At 50.6% G+C, this 20,102-nt stretch overlaps 1 protein-coding gene across 16 annotated transcripts in view; it reads left to right on the forward strand.

Moving 5' to 3' along the window:
- The first annotated feature begins 19,049 nt into the window (after positions 1-19,049).
- MAGI2 (membrane associated guanylate kinase, WW and PDZ domain containing 2) overlaps positions 19,050-20,102 on the forward strand; it is a 587,732-nt gene continuing 586,679 nt past the window's right edge. For 10 of the 16 annotated variants that reach the window (XM_060279498.1, XM_060279503.1, XM_060279500.1 and 7 more), the window contains exon 1: positions 19,051-19,887. In XM_060279498.1, the coding sequence (XP_060135481.1) occupies positions 19,587-19,887 (301 nt within the window). In that variant the 5' untranslated portion in view covers positions 19,051-19,586. Of the gene's footprint in view, positions 19,888-20,102 lie in introns of all 16 variants that reach the window. The other 6 variants (XM_060279507.1, XM_060279512.1, XM_060279511.1 and 3 more) reach the window with 4 other exon arrangements.

Here is a 20,102-nt window from a genome sequence, read left to right on the forward strand (position 1 = left end):
TTTCAACTGAAGAGAATAGATTCACTTTATCGCAAACCGAGGGGCAGAAAACAAACAACAACCAGGAGAGGGTTAAAATAAAGAACAATGTTGCATATTTAGGCTGCATTCAGACATGGGGTTTATTGGGTTAGTTTTACTCCCGCATGCATTCAGAAACAAAACTGAACTGAGCTCACAGACCTTCCACACAAAAACCCATTCCTGTCCCAATGTCTGCCTGCCCACTAGCTTTCTGCAGCAGCACAATGGGGAATGTCATTTTGTTTTTAAACAATTGGACAGAAAACCCTTGCTGACCTACTTTAAATCACCTGCAGCTCTACCAGTAGATCCTGATCTACCTTCTGCTTACCCCTAATGCAGAAGACAAGGACAATGGGTGTGGTTTAGCATGTGATGCATGAAAGCTTGGCCACATACTCTCAGGGCAGGAAATCTGAGGCCACTGACCAAGTGTTCCCTCAAAAGGCAGGTGCAGGACTAGGAGGGACCAAGCAGACCCACTGACCACTTCTTCCCTAGAAATGCTATTTTTATTCTCTCCCCACCCCAATGAACTCCATATCTGGAAATAAGTTTGCTGACACAGCTAGCATTTAAACTGAAGCACATGATGCCTCCCAAAGAATGCTGGGCACTGTAGTTTGCCCCTCACAGCTACAATTCCCAGCGCCCTTAACAAACTACACTTCCCAATATCCTCTGGGGGTGTCATATGCTTTAAATTCATGGTATGCATGCAGACTAACTCTGGCTGAGGGGACAAAGGGCACTGATCCCTTCTCTCTCCCACCTGCTCATTTTCTTTACAAACGCAAGCATACCTTCCCCAAAGCCACGTGGAGTTTTGTCTTCAGTAGCATCACACAACAGAAGACTATTAAAAGCGGCAGCTTGCAATCCAGTGCCAAGCTAAGTATGAGTGATATTAAGTTGTGAATGCTTGCTGGGTGGATGAAGACCCAAGAGAGTGATGTGAGTAGGCGGCACAAAGCTGTAAAATCAGGATCAAACTAAAATTAGGATCAAACTCATATTTAGGAAAATACCTTGTTTGAATACCTTGTTTTCGTCTCTGCAGAGCAGACAGCAGTTTTTGTTGTTCCTGTTTTAATGCCAATTCATTTAGCTGTCTTTGAGCTCAATCTCTTGATTTGCACAGATAGCCTAGGAAATCCAACATATATGTGAAAGGTTAGTATCACCATGGAGATTTAAAAAAAAATACAGTCATTGGCCATGGGTGTATGTACTGATCTTTTCCAATCTTTAAGGTTCAATGTTTATGTCTCCAGTTCTATAAATGGACTCTGCATTGATTCTTCCATTATGTTGGCAATTTCTCCCAGATTCTAAGCCATGCTACTGTAAAAATGCTGAAATCATATATTTTTTTTAAAAAAATTATTTTATAAAATTTAAACGCTGCTTGAATGTTAAAAAAACAAACCCTCAAAGCTGATGGAATCACTTGAGAAGATTGTGATTGTCATATTTGAAGAATCATACCAAGTAAAAGTTCATAATGGATTTCTGAATTAGGGGAGTTTATATTCAGTTTCAAATCTACCCCCATCATTTGGGATACTTGGAGATCTTCTGCCAGCCAGTGAAAGCAGTACTGGGCTAGATGGACCACTGGTTTGACTCAGTAAAAGGCAACTTCATCTGTTCACACACTTTTTAAAAAGGGCCTCCAGTGCAACATTTTTTGCTGGTGCCTGCTCCTTTCCTTACTAAGAAAGTGTTTACATATATCTGTACCTTCAACATAAAAGTTAGTGTCATCTGGCATGATTTTGTAAGCTGGCAAGCATCCAGACCACAGGTGAATGCATGGTGCTCCTTACCCCACCTGTTGCCATCCTCGGTTTAAATAACGTGGAACCGATCCAAACAGTTTGACAAGATGATACTAAAGCCAGCTCTGTTCTATGTCAAATGGCTTAGAGTTCAAATCAGAACAGATGTGAACAAGTTTGTGTACTACATAGTGCTTAGAAAACGGGTCACAGGAGTCTACAAAAGCATCAGTATGCAAGCAAGGATTTAAAAGCCCTTTCACACAACCCACAACAATTTGGCTCAAATACCGGTAAGGGTTGCTGTTCTGCCTGCTTTGTTTGCAGTGTGGCATCAAGCACTCAGCAAAAATCAACAGTTTTTTATTTTATTTTAAAAAATCCTTAGAAATAGGGAACGTACCTTTTAAAAAGAGATGGAAAAAAGGAAAATAATCTTTTGAAATGTAACCATATGTAACTGTGCTCTAAGCAGAGGGCATCAACATAAAGTGTGTTCTGCTTTGTTTACTCAGGACACAGTCATACACAAGGTTACCTAAGTGTTTTCAGGCCAAACTACACAAGGTTTTCCTCAAGGTTTTTATTAGCTTTGTTCTTTCAATTCAGATGCAGAGCCTGAAACCAGCTTTGAAAGACTAGGGGCAGGGGGGAAACATAAACTTTTTTTATTCTTTCCCCTCTATTTTTCTGTGGAAAATCATTTCTTCTCCATTGCTTGCTCTTTCCCATATTTTCTTCCATGAGGGAAAAGAAGCTTGGGGGAAAAGTGAAAGGAGAAACATCACTGGAAGGTAAAGGGTTACTCCTTCCCCAACACAAACCTCCCAAGATGAGAATCGTCCCACAGAGAACCTTAGTACCCCTCAGAAGACGGGATAACAGGTTAAAAAACCAGTTTGAGGCTTTAGTCTAGATGACAGTAAGAGAGATGCCATATCAAACACTAGCTTTAGAACAAGGTTCCTGTTTGAAAAAGGAAGCAGATGTGGAGACTTAGCCCATGGGTAGGCAAACTAAGGCCCGGGGGCTGGATCTGGCCCAATCACCTTCTAAATCTCCGCTCCTCCACATGCAGCTGCTGGGTGACCTTGGGCTAGTCACACTTCTCTGAAGTCTCTCAGCCCCACCCACCTCACAGGGTGTCTGATGTGGGGGAGGACAGCGCCGTCTTAAGCGCCCCTGTCGCCATGGTGCGCCGGATCTCTCCGGCACCCTCCCGCCCCGTTTCCCAGCACGGTGGGCGGGTGGGCACCGCGCACAGCTGCACAGCGGACCGGCGGACCGGCCGGCCAGCGGGCCGGCGCAGCTTGTGGTGCCCTCCTGGCGGGCCGGCGCCATGGTGCCCTGCGCCACCGGAGGTCTACGAAGAGCCGGCCCTGGGGGAGGAGGGGAAAGGAGATTGTTAGCCGCTTTGAGACTCCTTCGGGTAGTGATAAAGCGGGATATCAAATCCAAACTCTTCTTCTAAATCCGGCCCGCGGGCGGTCCGGGAATCAGCGTGTTTTTATATGAGTAGAATGTGCCCTTTTTTAAAAAATGCATCTCTGGGTTATTTGTGGGGGAAAGGAATTCTTTCACACACACCCCAAATCTAGTCTGGCCCCCCACAAGGCCTGAGGGACAGTGGACCAGCCCCCTGCTGAAAAAGTTTGCTGACCCCTGGCTTAACCCTTCAAAAGTTGTCTTCTGCTGTTAACAGAATCACCAGTGATCTTGACACTCAAGAACATTGGAACCAATTTTGGGTGTTTGTGTGACCATATTGACAAGAGCAGCAAGACCCAGGAAAAATCCTATGTGTGTGTACTAAAAAAGTGTGTGGAGAAGCCCCAGTTTGTTCAGTGGAATACAGGTCACTTCCAAACAACCTGTTTAATGAACATTCATCCTGATTCGTTTGCACAAGTTTGGCAGGGAGATTATATGACGCAAGCTGTCTATTAAACATGCATCTTGATTTGTTTGTGGGGAGGTTAGATGACATCGTGTCAAGCAGTTGTTATCCCACGCTTTCCAGCGCATTTCCCCATTAATTTCCTTATTGAAAAGAAGTCATTCTTAAAGGAGTGGGTTTGCTGTGCAAGAGTGCCAAATCCACTTTCATCCGTGAAAACGTAATTTGCCTGCATGCCACTGAATCTCACCTGCAACGTACTAACAGTCTGTGGCCACCTTTGCAATCAAGGTAAGTTAGCACCGAATTGCAGCCTAGCAGTGGAATCCTCACCAGGTCTACCCAGATGCAAGTCCCGTTGAATTCAATGAAGCTTCCATGCAGATAAGTGGGGTCAGGATTGCAGCTTAAGGCTCTGGACGCTTTCTTAGAAGTAAGCCCCACTGAACTCAGTGGACCTTACTTTTGAGTAGGCATGCCCAGGACCAGCCTGTAAAGAGCTTCAAGAACTTTGGGTGGTAACCTAATGCATTGTTTCATTAGCGCAAGAATTTACACCTGCACAATGCAACTTTCTCCCGACTCCTCCCCTTGCACATGCCCCATGTTCTCCCCACATCAGCTCCGGAGGGTTGGGGGGGAAACCACACAACCATAAAATTGTAGAGTTAAAAGGGACCACAAGGGTCATGTAGTCCAATCCCCGGCAATGCAGGAATCCTGTGCCCAACATGGGACTCAAATTATCCTTGTACTAACAGAACAAGCAACTTAGCACTACATTGAATACAACTCTATGAGTGGTATTTAACTCATTCTGCCCTTAGAAATTAATGTGCCTAAGTTAGCCAATGCAATTCTGGGCTGCATCAATAGGAGTATAGCATCTAGATCAAGGGAAGTAATAGTACCACTGTATTCTGCTCTGGTCAGACCTCACCTGGAGTACTGTGTCCAGTTCTGGCCACCACAGTTCAAGAAGGTTACGGACAAGCTGGAACGTGTCCAGAAGAGGGCAACCAAAATGGTCAAAGGCCTGGAAACGATGCCTTATGAGGAACGGGTTAGGGAGCTGGGTATGTTTAGCCTGGAGAAGAGAAGGTTAAGGGGTGATATGATAGCCATGTTCAAATATATGAAAGGATGTCATATGGAGGAGGGAGAAAGGTTGTTTTCTGCTGCTCCAGAGAAGCAGACACGGAGCAATGGATTCAAACTTCAAGAAAGAAGATTCCACCTAAACATTAGGAAGAACTTCCTGACAGTAAGAGCTGTTCGGCAGTGGAATTTGCTACCAAGGAGTGTGGTGGAGTCTCCTTCTCTGGAGGTCTTTAAGCAGAGGCTTGACAGGCATATGTCAAGAATGCTTTGATGGTGTTTCCTGCTTGGCAGGGGGTTGGACTGGATGGCCCTTGTGGTCTCTTCCAACTCTATGATTCTATGATTCTAGTCATGTCTATTCACTTTGATGAGACTCCTCTGATTAGGACTATTTTATTTTCCAGATGAATCTTTCAAAAAATAGGGATGCTCTCCTGAAATGGCAACCATTAGAAATGCAGAAGCTAATGTTTAAGAATACACATGACATTATTGGAGAGTTTCGTGAAATTCAAACAGCACTGCTACTTTTCTTTTCTCCCTGTAACCCTCCTCTGCTGTTCAAGAAATTGTGTACTAGAGAATATTGTGCTGGCCTACGTAAGCACTCCCGCCTCTGTGTTGCATTGTGGCCCCTGGTGCACACGCAGGCATTCCTCCATTACATAAAATTATTATTTCCCAATGAACCACCACAGCTCCATAGTTGCACATCCATCACGCCTTTGACAACAGAATCAAAGGCCTGTAATTATCTAAACGATCATATCTGTTACAAATTAATATTCTATGCAGGCTCAGGTTATTGCTGATAGGTTTTTTTTTTAAGGAAACACTTTAAAGTGGGAGTAGGCACCTTTTAAAAGACAGGATATTCAGCATAATAGTCAGATCAGCAGCAATCAGATTCAAACAAGTACTGAGAACTGCAAATAATTCTGATGAACCAAGCTTGTTTAAGGTAATATGGAAGCTTAAGCACTGGGAAATAAAAGGCGTCTTCTACTAATTATTAAAGTGATACATAAAGCAGCAAACACACCGTATTGGCCCCCAGTGAGAACTTTCTTCATGAGTTAAGCTAGAGGTGGGATCTCACGGAGCTGTTTGTGTTGTGGTAAAGCGGATTGTTCAATTAGCTGTTTAATTAATTAACTAAATTAACAAATTAGCAATGGGTGTGCTTTGGAAGGAAGAGTTTGGGGGAAGAGGGGGAGAGCACACCATATAAGTTTTCTGAGGCAGGTCCAGGGATAAGGGCGGAAAGGTTGATGCTGTTGAAGGTAGTAGCATCCCTCTTGGTGTCTGAGAATGATGAGCCGAGCCCTGGTGGAGCAAGACTGTGGACAAAGGCAGAAGTGGATTTAGGGCAGTGCAACAGGTTCTGCTGCAATGGGTGCTGAGCCTAGGCGAGTGCAGCAGCATGTCACAACTATGACATAGTGAACTGAGCAGAACGGAAGGTGACAGGTGGGGGGGGGCAGTGCCAAATTTTGGCCTTGCACGGGAGCCACTGAAATTTCAAAGTCCAAAGTCTGTCCCTGACAAACGGATAGGGTAGGGTAAAGCAGTGTTTCCCAACCTTGTGCCTCCAGATGTTTTCGGACTACAATTCCCATCATTCCTGACCACTGGTCTTGCTAGCTAGGGATGATGGGAGTTGTAGTCCAAAAACATCTGGAGGCACAAGGTTGGGAAACACTGGGGTAAAGCCATAGACTGGGGGCTTTAAAAATCGCCATGCAGTTTCCTAACCTTAAAATGGAAGAACACATTTCTGAATGGCGGGGGGAGAACAGATTGATTGATCGATTTTAAAAAGAGAGAAATTTCCCCTCCAAACTAGGAACCAGATTTTGGAATGTAAGTGGGGCCAATATGTTCCTTACTTACATTATTTAAAGCCTGGAGTCCACGTTCAGTTTGGAGGAACAGTGGGAGCGGGGATAAGTTTTGAAAGCAGCCTGACCCAGCCCATTTCCCTGACTGGGGCAACCCCACTATTGATGCAGATGGCAGGGTGGGAAGTGGGGGAAACATGAAACTGCAGGGGGGGGGGAGACGGGAAGCCTTAATAGCCCTCATTCCCATCAAACTTGGTGGTGCTAAGTAAAAAACCAGTTTTCTCATCTTTTCCACCCAGGAGATGCACATTCTCCTGATGCAACAAAAACCTGCACATCTTCCAGGTAGAAGAATGTGCAATTTCCTTTTTGAGCAAGGCCTAGAAAGGCAAAAACCTGGTGGTTCACTTCAAGCATTTTCTGACAGTGTATCATTCAAAAAACAAAACTGAAAGTCCAACAAATGAGCAAATATGCAAAGTAATATGGTCAGACATTAAGATAGAAAAGGCATGTTCCCAGGTCCAGAAGAAATGAGAGCATCATTCCTTCCCACATGCTGAGGGAGCCTTAGTAGGGAACATTTAGTAGGGAACATCCACCTAACTTCCTGACAGTAAGAGCTGTTCGGCAGTGGAATTTGCTGCCAAGGAGTGTGGTGGAGTCTCCTTCTTTGGAGGTCTTTAAGCAGAGACTTGACAGCCATCTGTCAGGAATGCTTTGATGGTGTTTCCTGCTTGGCAGGGGGTTGGACTGGATGGCTCTTGTGGTCTCTTCCAACGCTATGATTCTATGATTTACTCTAGCCTGCCTGCTTCTCGGCAGAAGGGTTTAAGTGCCCTCAGGCCAGGCAGCTCATGCGAAGGCTATTGTTGGATGAGGGGAGCTTAGTGTGGTGATCTTAGAGGGGGACACTCCCAGACAGGAGGACAGAGAATAAACAGATGCCCCTGAAGGCTGCAATTGAAAACACACTTACTGAGGACTATGAGAATAGAGGCCTTTGGCCCTATTCTGGCCCTATTCCTTGGTACAGTATAAATTTCATCCTAATATTTTTTTTTAAAAAAAATCATTTCCTTTCAGTGTTCTCTATTTGGGTTACAAAGCCTACAAGCTCCTTCATGAAATTAGACTCTTAACACCTACGTTTCCACCCATGTAGAACGCTGTATCAAAGTGTCTTTGTTCTTTGTTTCCCCTTAAATGTTCCTGTTCTCATTCATTATTCTCTAAATACACGCCCATCTCACTTGTTACTACAAATCACTCAATGCAACCAGTACACATTCCACACACACACACACAAAACACAATTTGAAGTGCTTAAACTGTAATGAAATTGCTACAACTGCCAATCAATTTCCAAATGTCAGCGCAATCCTTAATCTGCTCAGTTCCCATCATTCACTTGCGTCTTCTCTGCACATGTTGAATGTGCATTCCAGATGGGACGACAGGAGCCCCTTCCCCATTCACTCCACAGTGGCAAATTAATGATTTCTTTTTGTAGGGTTAGTACAGTACTTTGGTGGGTGGAGATGGTGGTTGTGGTATCTGCATTCATTGCACCCCAGACTGTGTTTACTTTGCTGTTTCCGTCAGATACAGTGCACTCCCACCGTTGGTGTTTGAAACCAAGTACACATGATGTTGGCCCCAATCGACATGTATCCTGTAGTTTCCTGAGAAACAATGCCATTCAGTACATTTTCTAGTTGTTTAGTTGTTTAGTTGTGTCCGACTCTTTGTGACCCCATGGACCAGAGCACGCCAGGCACTCCTGTCTTCCACTGTCTCCCGCAGTTTGGTCAGACTTGTGTTGGTAGCTTCAAGAACACTGTCCAACCACCTCGTCCTCTGTCGCCCCCTTCTCCTAGTGCCCTCTATCTTTCCCAGCATCAGGGTCTTTTCCAGGGAGTCTTCTCTTCTCATGGCCAAAGTATTGGAGCCTCAGCTTCACGATCTGTCCTTCCAGTGAGCACTCGGGGCTGATTTCCTTCAGAATGGATAGGTTTGATCTTCTTGCAGTCCATGGGAGTCTCAAGAGTCTCCTCCAGCACCATAATTCAAAAGCATCAATTTTTCGGCGATCAGCCTTCTTTATGGTCCAGCTCTCACTTCCATACATCACTACTGGGAAAACCATAGCTTTAACTATACGGACCTTTGTCGGCAAGGTGATGTCTCTGCTTTTTAAGATGCTGTCTAGGTTTGTCATTGCTTTTCTCCCAAGAAGCAGGCGTCTTTTAATTTCGTGACTGCTGTCACCATCTGCAGTGATCATGGAACCCAAGAAAGTAAAATCTCTCATTGCCTCCCCTGCTATTTGCCAGGAGGTGATGGGACCAGTGGCCATGATCTTAGTTTTTTTGATGTTGAGCTTCAGACCATATTTGAAAACATAAGCTGAGGTTAAGCTAAGATATGTACATGAGCAGATGGCAGCACCATTAAATAGGGGTTCGGAGCAGAGAAACAAATCAAGTAAGGGGCATTAGGTGAGGACATCTCCATCCCCTCTTTGCTGTGCATAACAAGGTCAAAAACGAGACTTGAAACCCAGCACAGGAAAAAGATCTCACTGCCTTTTAAGCCACAAACGTATGTGCCAGGGACTGCCAGGGCTGCCAAAGAGTGTGTGGCAGAGGCAGGGGACCAGGGGAGTGACGACCAGTCATGCCACCCACGAGGGAGGAGGAGGGAGTCAGGGCAGTCCAAGGCAGAGGAAGGCATGCAGGATGTAGCTGAGGAAGAAGGGACAGTTCAGGCAATGGATGGGTCAGTATATCCCCCACCCCACAGTCTCCTGGAACCAGGAGAGGCTTGAAAAAGGCAGAGCAGCAATGACTTCCATGGTGGTGGACACGCAACCCGTCAGAGAAGGGTATACAGGTATAAAAGGAGCAGGGGGCCCCACTGTTGCTGCAACTGCTCCCTAGGGCCCAGATCTGTGGACCACTCTACAGGCTAGAAGCAGGCATGTGTGTGTATCTGGAGCATAGCTGCCAAGTTCTCCCTTTTTTTATAAGGGATATTCCCTTATGCTGAATAGGCTTCCTCGCGAGAAAAGGGAAAACTTGGCAGCTATTATCTGGAGCACCACGGAAGCTGCTGCAAAGGTTTCTCTTGCCAATAGAGAGTAAAATATCAGGTGTGTGTACTGTATTCTTTATCTGGGAGAGGCCACGACAATACAGTACATAGCTTCTATAGTCTACTTGGAAATAAGTCCCTTTTCTTGAAAATTTATTATAAAAGATACTTGTCAGAGCACATTTGAGAACGTCTTCCTCCTTCTCTTCTTACTGCAACATTTCCTTCACCATTAATAGTGATCACTTTAAAAACAAAAAAACAACAACACTGGTGCCACTCAGTGCTTTTTTTCTGGGGGAACACAAGGGGACGCATACCCTTAAACATTTTGTGAATCTAAGTTTGGCCTCATTGAAGGGCAGTATTTCAATATCAGTAGGAAAATGAGAGTGTCCCTGTCACAGTGGCCGGAGTGGACTACTTCAGAGTAACGACGCTACGCAGCTCTGCATTTTATTCTTTTATTGGTGCTGCGTATTTACAGTGCTCAAGTCATTGCTATTTACACGGAGCGATGTTGTCAGTCGGTTTCAGAACCTCCTAATGGCTTTTGGCGCGTCTTTCTCCAACACAAAAGCTTTGGCAGACCCATCCTCTTGCCCCTCCTCTTCCTGCGTAATTCTGGAGTTGGGGGGATGGGTCTTCCCCCCTTACTTGCCCCTTCCTGTCCCACCTGGGACCCTGGCTCCTCTACCTTGCCTGAGCCTCGGACACGACTTCCTGCTTCCCCACTGGAATCGGAACTCTCCCTGCTTTCCCCTTTGCTCGGGGACGGGCTTGAACTCAGGAGGGGAGGGACTTCGCGATATCCCCTGTCCCTCACATCCACCCCCCTCCCAAGCTCTCCTTCACCCCTCCCCAGGCCCCCCCCATGTGTCGGTGACGACTGGAAGCCTAAAAACTCGGTGCTCTCCGAGCCCGTTGGTGTGAACACCTCCCCCCAGTCCTGCGAGCCCCCCCCTTCCGCCTGGGAGGACGGGAATCCCAAAAAGTCCGTGGCGTCAGAGCTGGTGGGGGTAAAAATGTTTTGCCAATCTGCTCCTTCCTCTGACTGGGTGGATCTTGGCGACACCCATACCTCATCCTCTGGTTCCTCAAACTCCGCTTCCCAGCGCCATGGTGAGCTGTTCTCCCGTGCCTCCTCCTCCTCCCCCTCCCTTTCCATGTGCCAGGGCTTGGGTCTGTGGGGAAAGAGGGCGTGAAATTCTTCCACCAAGAATTCCTCCTGTATCTGAGTGGCGGGAACCCATTCATTCTGGGACGGTGGAGCATCCTCCCATGCCATGAGGTACTCCAGGCCCCCCACCCCCCACCTTGAATCCAGGATGGCCGTGGCCTCATTGAGTTGCTCCCTGCTTTCCCTCTCCCCCCCTCCCTCGGGGGTTTGTTCGCTGTCTCTGAGCCTGCTGCTTTCCCTGTACGGCGACAGCAGCGATCTATGAAACACTGGATGCACCCTCATGTCCTCTGGCAGTGCCAGCCTGTATGCCACCGGGTTGACCTGTTGCGTGACCGTGAAGGGGCCCAGCCATTTGGGTGCCAGCTTTTTGCACCTCCCTCTGGTGGGAAGGCCCTCCGAGGACAACCACACCTTGTCCCCCACCCTGATGACCTCCCCTTGTCGCCTGTGGCGATCTGCCCCCTTTTTGTACGCTTCCTTGGCCCTCTCCAAGTGTTCTCTGAGCTGCTGGTGCACCGTCTCCAGTTCCTCTGCCCAATCCTCAGCCTGTGGGCCCTCCTCCTCCTCCTCCCTCTCCCTCTCTGGGAAAGATCTGAGGTCGCGCCCGTAATTGGCCTTAAAGGGCGACACCCCTGTGGAGACGTGCACTGCATTGTTGTAGGCAAATTCTGCTAGTGGCAAGCGATCCACCCAGTCCGTTTGCCGCTGGCTGACGTAGCATCTCAGGTACTGCTGCAGAATGGCGTTGACCCTCTCCGCTTGTCCGTTGGTCTGCGGGTGTCTAGCCGTCGACAAGCTGACCTCCACCTGCAGGAGGTTCATGAGCCGCCGCCAGAACCTGGAAACAAATTGGCGGCCACGATCCGAAATAACCCTTAAAGGTAATCCATGCAGTCTGAAAATGTGATCAACAAACAGTTTGGCTGTCTCTTCTGCCGAGACTGCCCTGGCACACGGTATAAAGTGACACATTTTGGACATGAGGTCCACCACCACCAACACTGCAGTCTTACCCCTGGACGAAGGCAGATCTGTGATGAAGTCCATGGACACCACTTCCCACGGCCTGTGTGGTGTGGCTAAGGGCTCCAGCAACCCTGGTGGCGCTGCTCTGACCACCTTCGCCCGCTGGCAGGTGGTACAGCCCCTTACATAGTCTCGAACATCTTCCCTCACCCCTGGCCACCAGAAGTGTCTCATGACTAGGTGAGTGGTCTTGTCCCTTCCAAAATGCCCCGCTGTAGGGTTGTCGTGCATCTGCTTGAGGACCGTACGTCGAAGCTGGGTGGTGGGTAGGTACAGCGCACCCTTGTAGAAAAGCAGCCCTCTGCGTTCTGCAAAGTCTTTTGCCTGCTCCCTCCCCCCTCTCAGTTCTCTGAAGATGCGGTTGGCAAATTCATCCGCTGCCGTCAGTGCTGTGAGTTCTGCCTCGCTCACCACTGCTGCTCCGCAGGACCATGCCGACGGGGGGAAAATGTGCCTTGGGGCTGGTGGCGCCTCCTCCTCCATGTACTCTGGCTTGCGGGAGAGGGCATCCGCCCTGACATTCTGCTCTCCTGGGATGTAGTGTATGGAGAAGTTGAAGTTCGAGAAGAACTCCGCCCACCGTATCTGCCGCTGGTTGAGCACCCTGGCAGTTCTCCAGAACTCCAGGTTCTTGTGGTCTGTGCACACCTGGATGGGGTGCTTGGCGCCCACCAGGAAGTGTCTCCAGTGCTGGAACGCCGCGTGGATCGCAAGAAGTTCCCGATCAAAAACTGTGTAGTTTCGCTCGGGCTGGGTCAACTTCCTGGAGAAGAAGGCACAGGGTCTCCACTCTCTGTTGGCGTCCAGTTGCAACAAAATGGCGCCCACAGCCTTATCAGAAGCATCTGTTTCAATGCGTAGGGGCGCGTCCTGAACCACGTGGAACAGGTTCTGGTCTGAGGCGAACACCCTCTTGAGGCTTTCGAACGCTGCTTGCGCCTCTGGTGTCCACCTGAACTTCTGCTTGCCTCTCAGGCAGTCAGTGATGGGAGCCGTAACTCGAGAGAAGTTCTTGATGAACTTCCTGTAGAAGTTGGCAAAGCCTAGTAGGCGTTGGGCATCTTTGCGCGTCCTGGGGCTGTGCCAGTCCAGGATGGTCTGCACCTTGTCCTTGTCCATTGCCAGCCCCTTGTCTGACAGCTTGTAGCCCAGGAAGTCCACCTCCTTGGTGTGAAACTTGCACTTCTCCAGCTTCACATACAGGTGGTTCTCCTTCAGGCGCTGTAACACCTCCCTGACGTCCTTCACGTGCTGCACTGGGTCGTTGGAGTAAATAAGGATGTCATCCAGAAAGACCAAGCATTTCCTGAAGAGTAGGGACCCCAGGACGTGGTGCATGAAGGCCTGGAAGCATGCTGAGCCCCCTTGCAACCCGAAGGGCATCACCAGATATTCAAAAGAGCCCAGAGGCGTGAACATCGTGGTTTTCCACTCATCGCCTTCCCGGATCCTGATCAAGTTGTACGCCCCCCTCAGGTCTAGCTTGGTGAAAATCTTGCCTCTGCGTGCCGCTGTCAGGAGATCATCCACTCTGGGCATGGGGAAAGCCACTGGCTCTGTCACCGAATTCAGCCGTCTAAAATCCACCACAAGACGGCGCTGTTGCGTGTCTTTCTTGTCCACCCAGAAGACCGGGCTGCCCCCTGCTGCCTTGCTTTCTCTGATGAACCCCCGCTTGAGGTTCTTGTCGATAAAAGCGCGCAGATCCTCCAGTTCCTGGTCTGACATGGCGTACAGCTTGGCTGGGGGTATAGTTGCCCCAGGCACCAGGTTGATCTGGCAGTCAAAAGGCCTGTGTGGGGGCAGGTGGTCGGACTCCGCTTCACTGAAGACCTCCTGCAGGTCCCAGTATGGTTTGGGTATCGCCTCACCCCCTTTGACGTGCATGGTGGCCACCGTGGCTATCGGAGGCCCCTCCCCTGGTTGGTGCTGCATGCAATGTTCCAGGCAAAAGTCCGATCCAAAAGTGATGCATCTCTGATGCCAACTTATGGAGGGGTCGTGGCGCGCCAGCCAGCTCATGCCCAAAACGATTGGGGGGTCTGAGATGGTGGTGACGTTGAATGCCAGTGTCTCTGAGTGCCTTCCAACCGTCATTCTCATGGGGGGGGTTTGATGAGTGATGGCCCCTCCCAGCAGCTCTCTGCCGTCAATGGTTGCCACGTGCAGAGGAAAATCCAGCTGCAGAAGCTGGATCTGGTGCTCTTCTGCAAAGTTTCTCGAGAAGAAGTTGGCTGAGGCACCACTGTCAATTAGGGCGAGGACCGTCAATGGATAGCCATTTGGGAGCGTGAGCGTCACTTCTAGAACCACTCCTGCTCTGGGAGGGGTGGGCTGGCTCTGCTCCTCTCTGTGCGGGTGGGTGGGCTGGGGCTGTTGTCTGCTGACTGTGCCTGGCTGCCGCCCCTTGTCTCCTGCAGCCAGGCTTTCCCGTTTCCCTGCTGTGGTGCTGCGTCAGTGGGGGAGGGCACAACCGTTCCCGCCTTTCCTTGCCACTCCCTGCGATGTGGGCAGTCTCTGACGAGATGCTGGGGGGAGTTGCAGAGAAAGCAATTCCCACCCCTTCCCTCCTTGCGTCTTGGCGCCGCTGGGGTTTGAAAAGCCCGCGCGCGCGCGCTATCAATCTGCATGGGTTCCTGGTCCTGACTGGCCCCAGGCGTGGCTTGAAAGGGTTGTTGAGGGAGTGGCTTCTCCTGCGACCGTGGGAACCAAGCCCGCTTTGCGCGCGTTGCTTGCTTGTCGCTCCATCTGGATTCCTGCCTCACCCCCACCGCCAGAGCCGCTTTGCTCAGTTGATCCATATTACTGGGCTTTGGACCTCTCGAGAGCTCATCCTTCACCTCCTCATGCAACCCCAAGTAAAACGCCGCTTGCATTGGGGCAGACTCCAGATCCCACCCCAATCTGTGCACCAGCATGGTGAATTTCGCCCAATACGCGCGAACTGTCATATTTCCTTGGCGTAAATTATGAAGTTCCTCCTTAGTCTGGTCCATATGACTATCGGACGAATACATCGTTTTCAAACCTTCTAGAAATAGTTTGACATTCTTCATGCAAGGATTCCTTGTTGCAATTAACGGTCTTAGCCACTCCCTGGCCGCCCCTGTAAGGTGCTCCACAATAAACGCTACTCTGTGCTCATCATCAGGGAACTCATCGTGGTGCAGCTCAAGAGCATACACAATCTCAGTCTCAAAGCCCTGAAACTCCTTCGGGTCTCCATTGAACTTGCTTACTAGGGTCCCGGCTCTCCTTCCTGGCAGCACTTGGACTTGGGGTGCCCCTCCCGCCTTGTTTTTCTCTGCATCCAGCTTGTTTTGGAGGTCTACCGCCACCGCCCTTAAATGCTGCTCTTTTTCCTGGAGCTCTCTCACCTGTTCCGCAAGTTGTAGCCGGTCGTCCTGGACCTTCTTAGTCTCCTCTTTAGCTGCCTTCAATTCTCCCTGCGCCTGCAGCGACAGCTGTTGCAGTTCTAGCTGGGCTTGCTCAGCGATCTGCCGCCACTTCTCCGCCTCTGACACGCTCATCCCGGCAACTCCAAAGTAGCCCAAAAATGATTAGGAGGTTGCTGTCACAGTGGCCGGAGTGGACTACTTCAGAGTAACGACGCTACGCAGCTCTGCATTTTATTCTTTTATTGGTGCTGCGTATTTACAGTGCTCAAGTCATTGCTATTTACACGGAGCGATGTTGTCAGTCGGTTTCAGAACCTCCTAATGGCTTTTGGCGCGTCTTTCTCCAACACAAAAGCTTTGGCAGACCCATCCTCTTGCCCCTCCTCTTCCTGCGTAATTCTGGAGTTGGGGGGATGGGTCTTCCCCCCTTACTTGCCCCTTCCTGTCCCACCTGGGACCCTGGCTCCTCTACCTTGCCTGAGCCTCGGACACGACTTCCTGCTTCCCCACTGGAATCGGAACTCTCCCTGCTTTCCCCTTTGCTCGGGGACGGGCTTGAACTCAGGAGGGGAGGGACTTCGCGATATCCCCTGTCCCTCACAGTCCCTAAACTTTTTTTAAAAGAAAAAAAGCACTGGTGCTACTACATTTTTGTTTCTTTAACAATGGATTCCATTGCAACAATTCAGATTTGCAAGACTCTTTAGGAGTGTGGAGGGAGGGATGAGGGGGGAAATAATACTCCCAAGTTCAACTATGGAAAAAAGAGCAAGGCAGCAAACAGCAGAAGCCATCAGTCCCTTTGCCTTCCCCCTTACACACACACACACACACACACACACACACACACACACACACAGTCTATTCAAAGGAAATATGTATGAGTAATGAAGGCAAACTGACACATCCATTAATTCCATGCCTTCATTCATGTAGCTGGAAACATACTTATGAGTTAGAATCATAGAATCATAGAGGTGGAAGAGACCACAAGGGCCATCCAGTCCAACCCCCTGCCAAGCAGGAAAAACCATTAAAGCATTCCTGACAGTTGCCTCTGTCCTTTCTCCTGCATCCACTTCCAGTCTCCAAGCACTTTAAATGCTGTTGCTGCTGTTGAAAAGGCCCGTATGAGGGGGCTAGTACAGGGACACACAGTATTGTTTTATTTTTAAAGGAAAAGGAAAGGCACTAGCCCTGTTCCGACAAGATAAATGGGTAGGATGGTTGCTTTCAGAAAGGACAGGAGGATTGTGGAAGCAGGTGTTATGTGTGACCTCTACACATTGCTTGCCTGACCATATCAGAGATCTCTATATGTATGCAAACTAGCCCTTTAAAAACCTTCATGTAAAGATCTTCATATGTTCACCCAGCCATTCTAGTTCAAAGTAGCTGAATACCACTCAGTGGTCTTATTTGGGGTGGTTTGTATTTATTTATTTATTTATTTATTAAATTTATATCCCATCTTTCATCCAAGGACCGAAAGGTGACATACATGGTTCTCCCCTTTTTTCTTTCATTCTCACAGCAACCCTCTGAATTAGGCTAGGCTAAACTGGTGACTGGCCCAAGGGCTTTATGTGAGAAATCAAACCCTGGTCTCTCAGGTCCCAGTCCAACCCTCTCTAAGCACCATGCTAAAGTGGTGATGTGTACAAGGCTGGCCCAAGACATTTTGGTGCTTGAGGCTGATTAGGACCCAGGACTCTGCCCCAAAGTCCTTCCCAGGTGGCACCACTGATCTTGGCATATGCATGAGGCTGCTTATACTGTAAATGTAAGTATTTTGCCTGCATTTATTTTACTGCTGTTGCTGTCGAAAACAAATGCGTGACTATGAATAAGTAAGGTAAAGGTAAAGGGACCCCTGACCATTAGGTCTAGTCATGACCGACTCTGGGGTTGCGCGCTCATCTCACATTATTGGCCGAGGGAGCCGGCGTATAGCTTCCAGGTCATATGGCCAGCATGACAAAGCCGCTTCTGGCAAACCAGAGCAGCACATGGAAACGCCGTTTACCTTCCCGCTGTAGCGGTTCCTATTTGTCTACTTGCATTTTGACGTGCTTTCGAACTGCTAGGTTGGCAGGAGCTGGGAGCAAGCAACAGGAGCTCACCCCGTCACAGGGATTCGAACCGCCGACCTTCTGATCAGCAAGCCCTAGGCTCAGTGGTTTAACCACAGCGCCACCTGGGTCCCCTGAATAAGTAAATCATGTGTTAAACTTACTTCTCAGTTTGTTGCCAGATTCTTTGTTAATGGAGTAAGAAAGGGGGAGTCAGCCTGCTTTGCAAGTGGACTTAAATAAAAGGAGGCTTCACAGCCTATTCCAGGGGTCAGCAACATAAGGCCCATGGGCCGGAAGCGGCCCACAGAGGTCATTTGACCGGCCCACGAGCCACCCCCAAACTGAGTTGCCCGCACGCGCGCTTCGCTAAACTGGCACAGCGCAGCGTGGAGACTTGCTTCCGCAGCACCAGAAATCGCGTCTCTGCAGACACAGACGGTAACAATTGCCCGGGGGACCCCTGGCTATGCTTTGAATTTTTCTGCTAAGGGTGGGACTTTGAACTCTGCTCAGCCCTGCATTTTAAACAAGGTGGTAAACCAATCTCTTTGTATGTTCAACCCACAGATGGGCACCTGGAGGGGTAAATTGTAATTAATATGTCCTCTCCTATCTATTAAAACCCATCCTCTACTTTGTGCAGATGGGAAGGTGTGTTGGACTGGACAGACAGCAGCAAAAGGCGAGGTTACATGCCATATGAGACTGTGTGTTAATTGAAGCATCTTGGGGCATGGGGCAGATTCAGAGATCCTTTGAGCCAACCCCTGCAGAAAACCAGACATAAGACCTAGTTGGGCATCCTGTTCTCAGTGGAGAAACCAGCAAGCAGGATCGGAGCCCAAGAGCAGCCCCCCCCCTCCTCCCGGTTTGCAGCAACTGGCAGATCCAAAGCAATGCTGGGGTCAGGGGTACCAATTTGAATAAAACACGGGAGGGTATCAGGAAAACTTTGCCCTGCACGGTGCAGCTGCATGGCCAGCAGTTCCCCGCGCTGCATGGTGATCACACGGCGCACCCACGCCATTGGAATGGCAATACCCATCGACTTTTTTTGTGGCCCCCGCAAATATGTGTGTGTGTGAATGGACTGTGGCCCCTGGGAGTTAGCTCCTATGGCTGGGGCCATCTGCCCCCTTCCGGGGCTCCTTTGGCCTGGACTGCGCCTCAGCCCGATGGTTCGCTGCAGATGCGCGCCGGCTCCCTTCAGAATCGCGCCTTTGCGCAGCGCGGGAGTGGGGGCGAGATGGAGCGCCGAGGGGTTGCGCGAGGCTGGCTCCGTTATGTGTGCGCGGGGGGGGGGGCAACGTCTGCTTCCCCAAGCGCGCCAAACCTGAGGGAGAGCGAGAGACGCCGAGGGCGCGCGAGCGCGCGCCGGAGCCTGGGGCGGACGGACGGGTTTCTCAGCCTGGCGGCGCTTGACCGTGCCTGCCTCGGCGGCGGGTCCGTCTTCTCTCCTTCCTCCCCACCCACTTGCTGGCTGCTCCCCGCCTTCTCCCCTTCGTTTCCCTCCCCTCCCTTCCCTGCTGCTTTTGCCAGGCAAGCCAGCCTCCCTCTCGGCCTTCACTACCGGGTCAGAGGCTCCGTTCTGAGGATAGCGAGTGCGCGAGCCAGGCAGGCAGGCAGGCAGACACCCCCCCCCCCAACACACACACACGGCGCTTCCTACTACTCCAGCAGCATCCACACGCAGCCCGCCCTCTCGCTCGCTCTTCCCCCTCAGGCTCGCCATCCAGTTACTGTAAAACTAGTCCATACTCTCCCTCTCTCGCGCGCGCACACGCAGCATCCTGGCTGCCGCAGCTGCTGCCATGGCCAGCAGTTCCCCGCGCACACGCAGCTAGAGCGGCAGGGGGGGGGGAGCCGCCGCCGCTGCCGCCGCCACCCTCCCCGCCTCAGCCCCGTCCCTCACCCCGCTCCATCCTCCCTGCTCTCCGCCGGCCCAGACGGCAGGCGGGAGTAGCGATAACGGCAGGCAGGAGCAGCCCCCTCGCCCGCCCCTCTCGGCAGCCTTCCTCCTCCTCGCCAGCCCCACACGAGCTAAAGGAAACTCCAAGGACACCCCGAGGCAAAGGAGAGAGAGAGAGAGAGAGAGGAGAGGCAGCACGAGAGAGGCAGGAAAGGAAAGGGAGAAGCGCCCATCCCTTTCCCCCTCACGGCAATGTCCAAGGGCTTGAAGAAGAAAAGCCACTGGACGAGCCGAGTCCATGAGTGTGTCATCGTGAGGAGCCAGGAGGGCCAGCTGGGCTTCGAGCTCAAGGGGGGCGCCGAGAACGGGCAGTTCCCCTACCTGGGGGAGGTCAAGCCCAGCAAGGTGGTCTACGAGAGCGGAGGCAAGTTGGTGCCCGAGGAGCTGCTGCTGGAGGTGAACGAGACCCCCGTGGCCGGGCTCACCATCCGGGATGTGCTGGCCGTGATCAAGCACTGCAAGGACCCCATCCGGCTCAAGTGCGTCAAGCAAGGTAAGCGCGGGGCGGGGAGTGGGGGTGGGGTGGGGGTTGGCAGGCGAAGGGCTCCGAAGAAGAAGAAGACGGGGTGCGAGGCGCGGCAACTTCTCCGCTTCGGGGCAGTTTGGCCGCCGCCGTCCCCGCGGCGCCCCCGAGTCCGACCCCCTTCCTGCGGCTAGGGAAGGGGAGGCAGCCGCGGCGGCGGCGCACAGCCTTCCTGGATCGCGATG

Source organism: Zootoca vivipara, chromosome 10 (assembly GCF_963506605.1).
Source record: "Zootoca vivipara chromosome 10, rZooViv1.1, whole genome shotgun sequence".
Taxonomy (NCBI): Eukaryota; Metazoa; Chordata; class Lepidosauria; order Squamata; family Lacertidae; genus Zootoca; species Zootoca vivipara.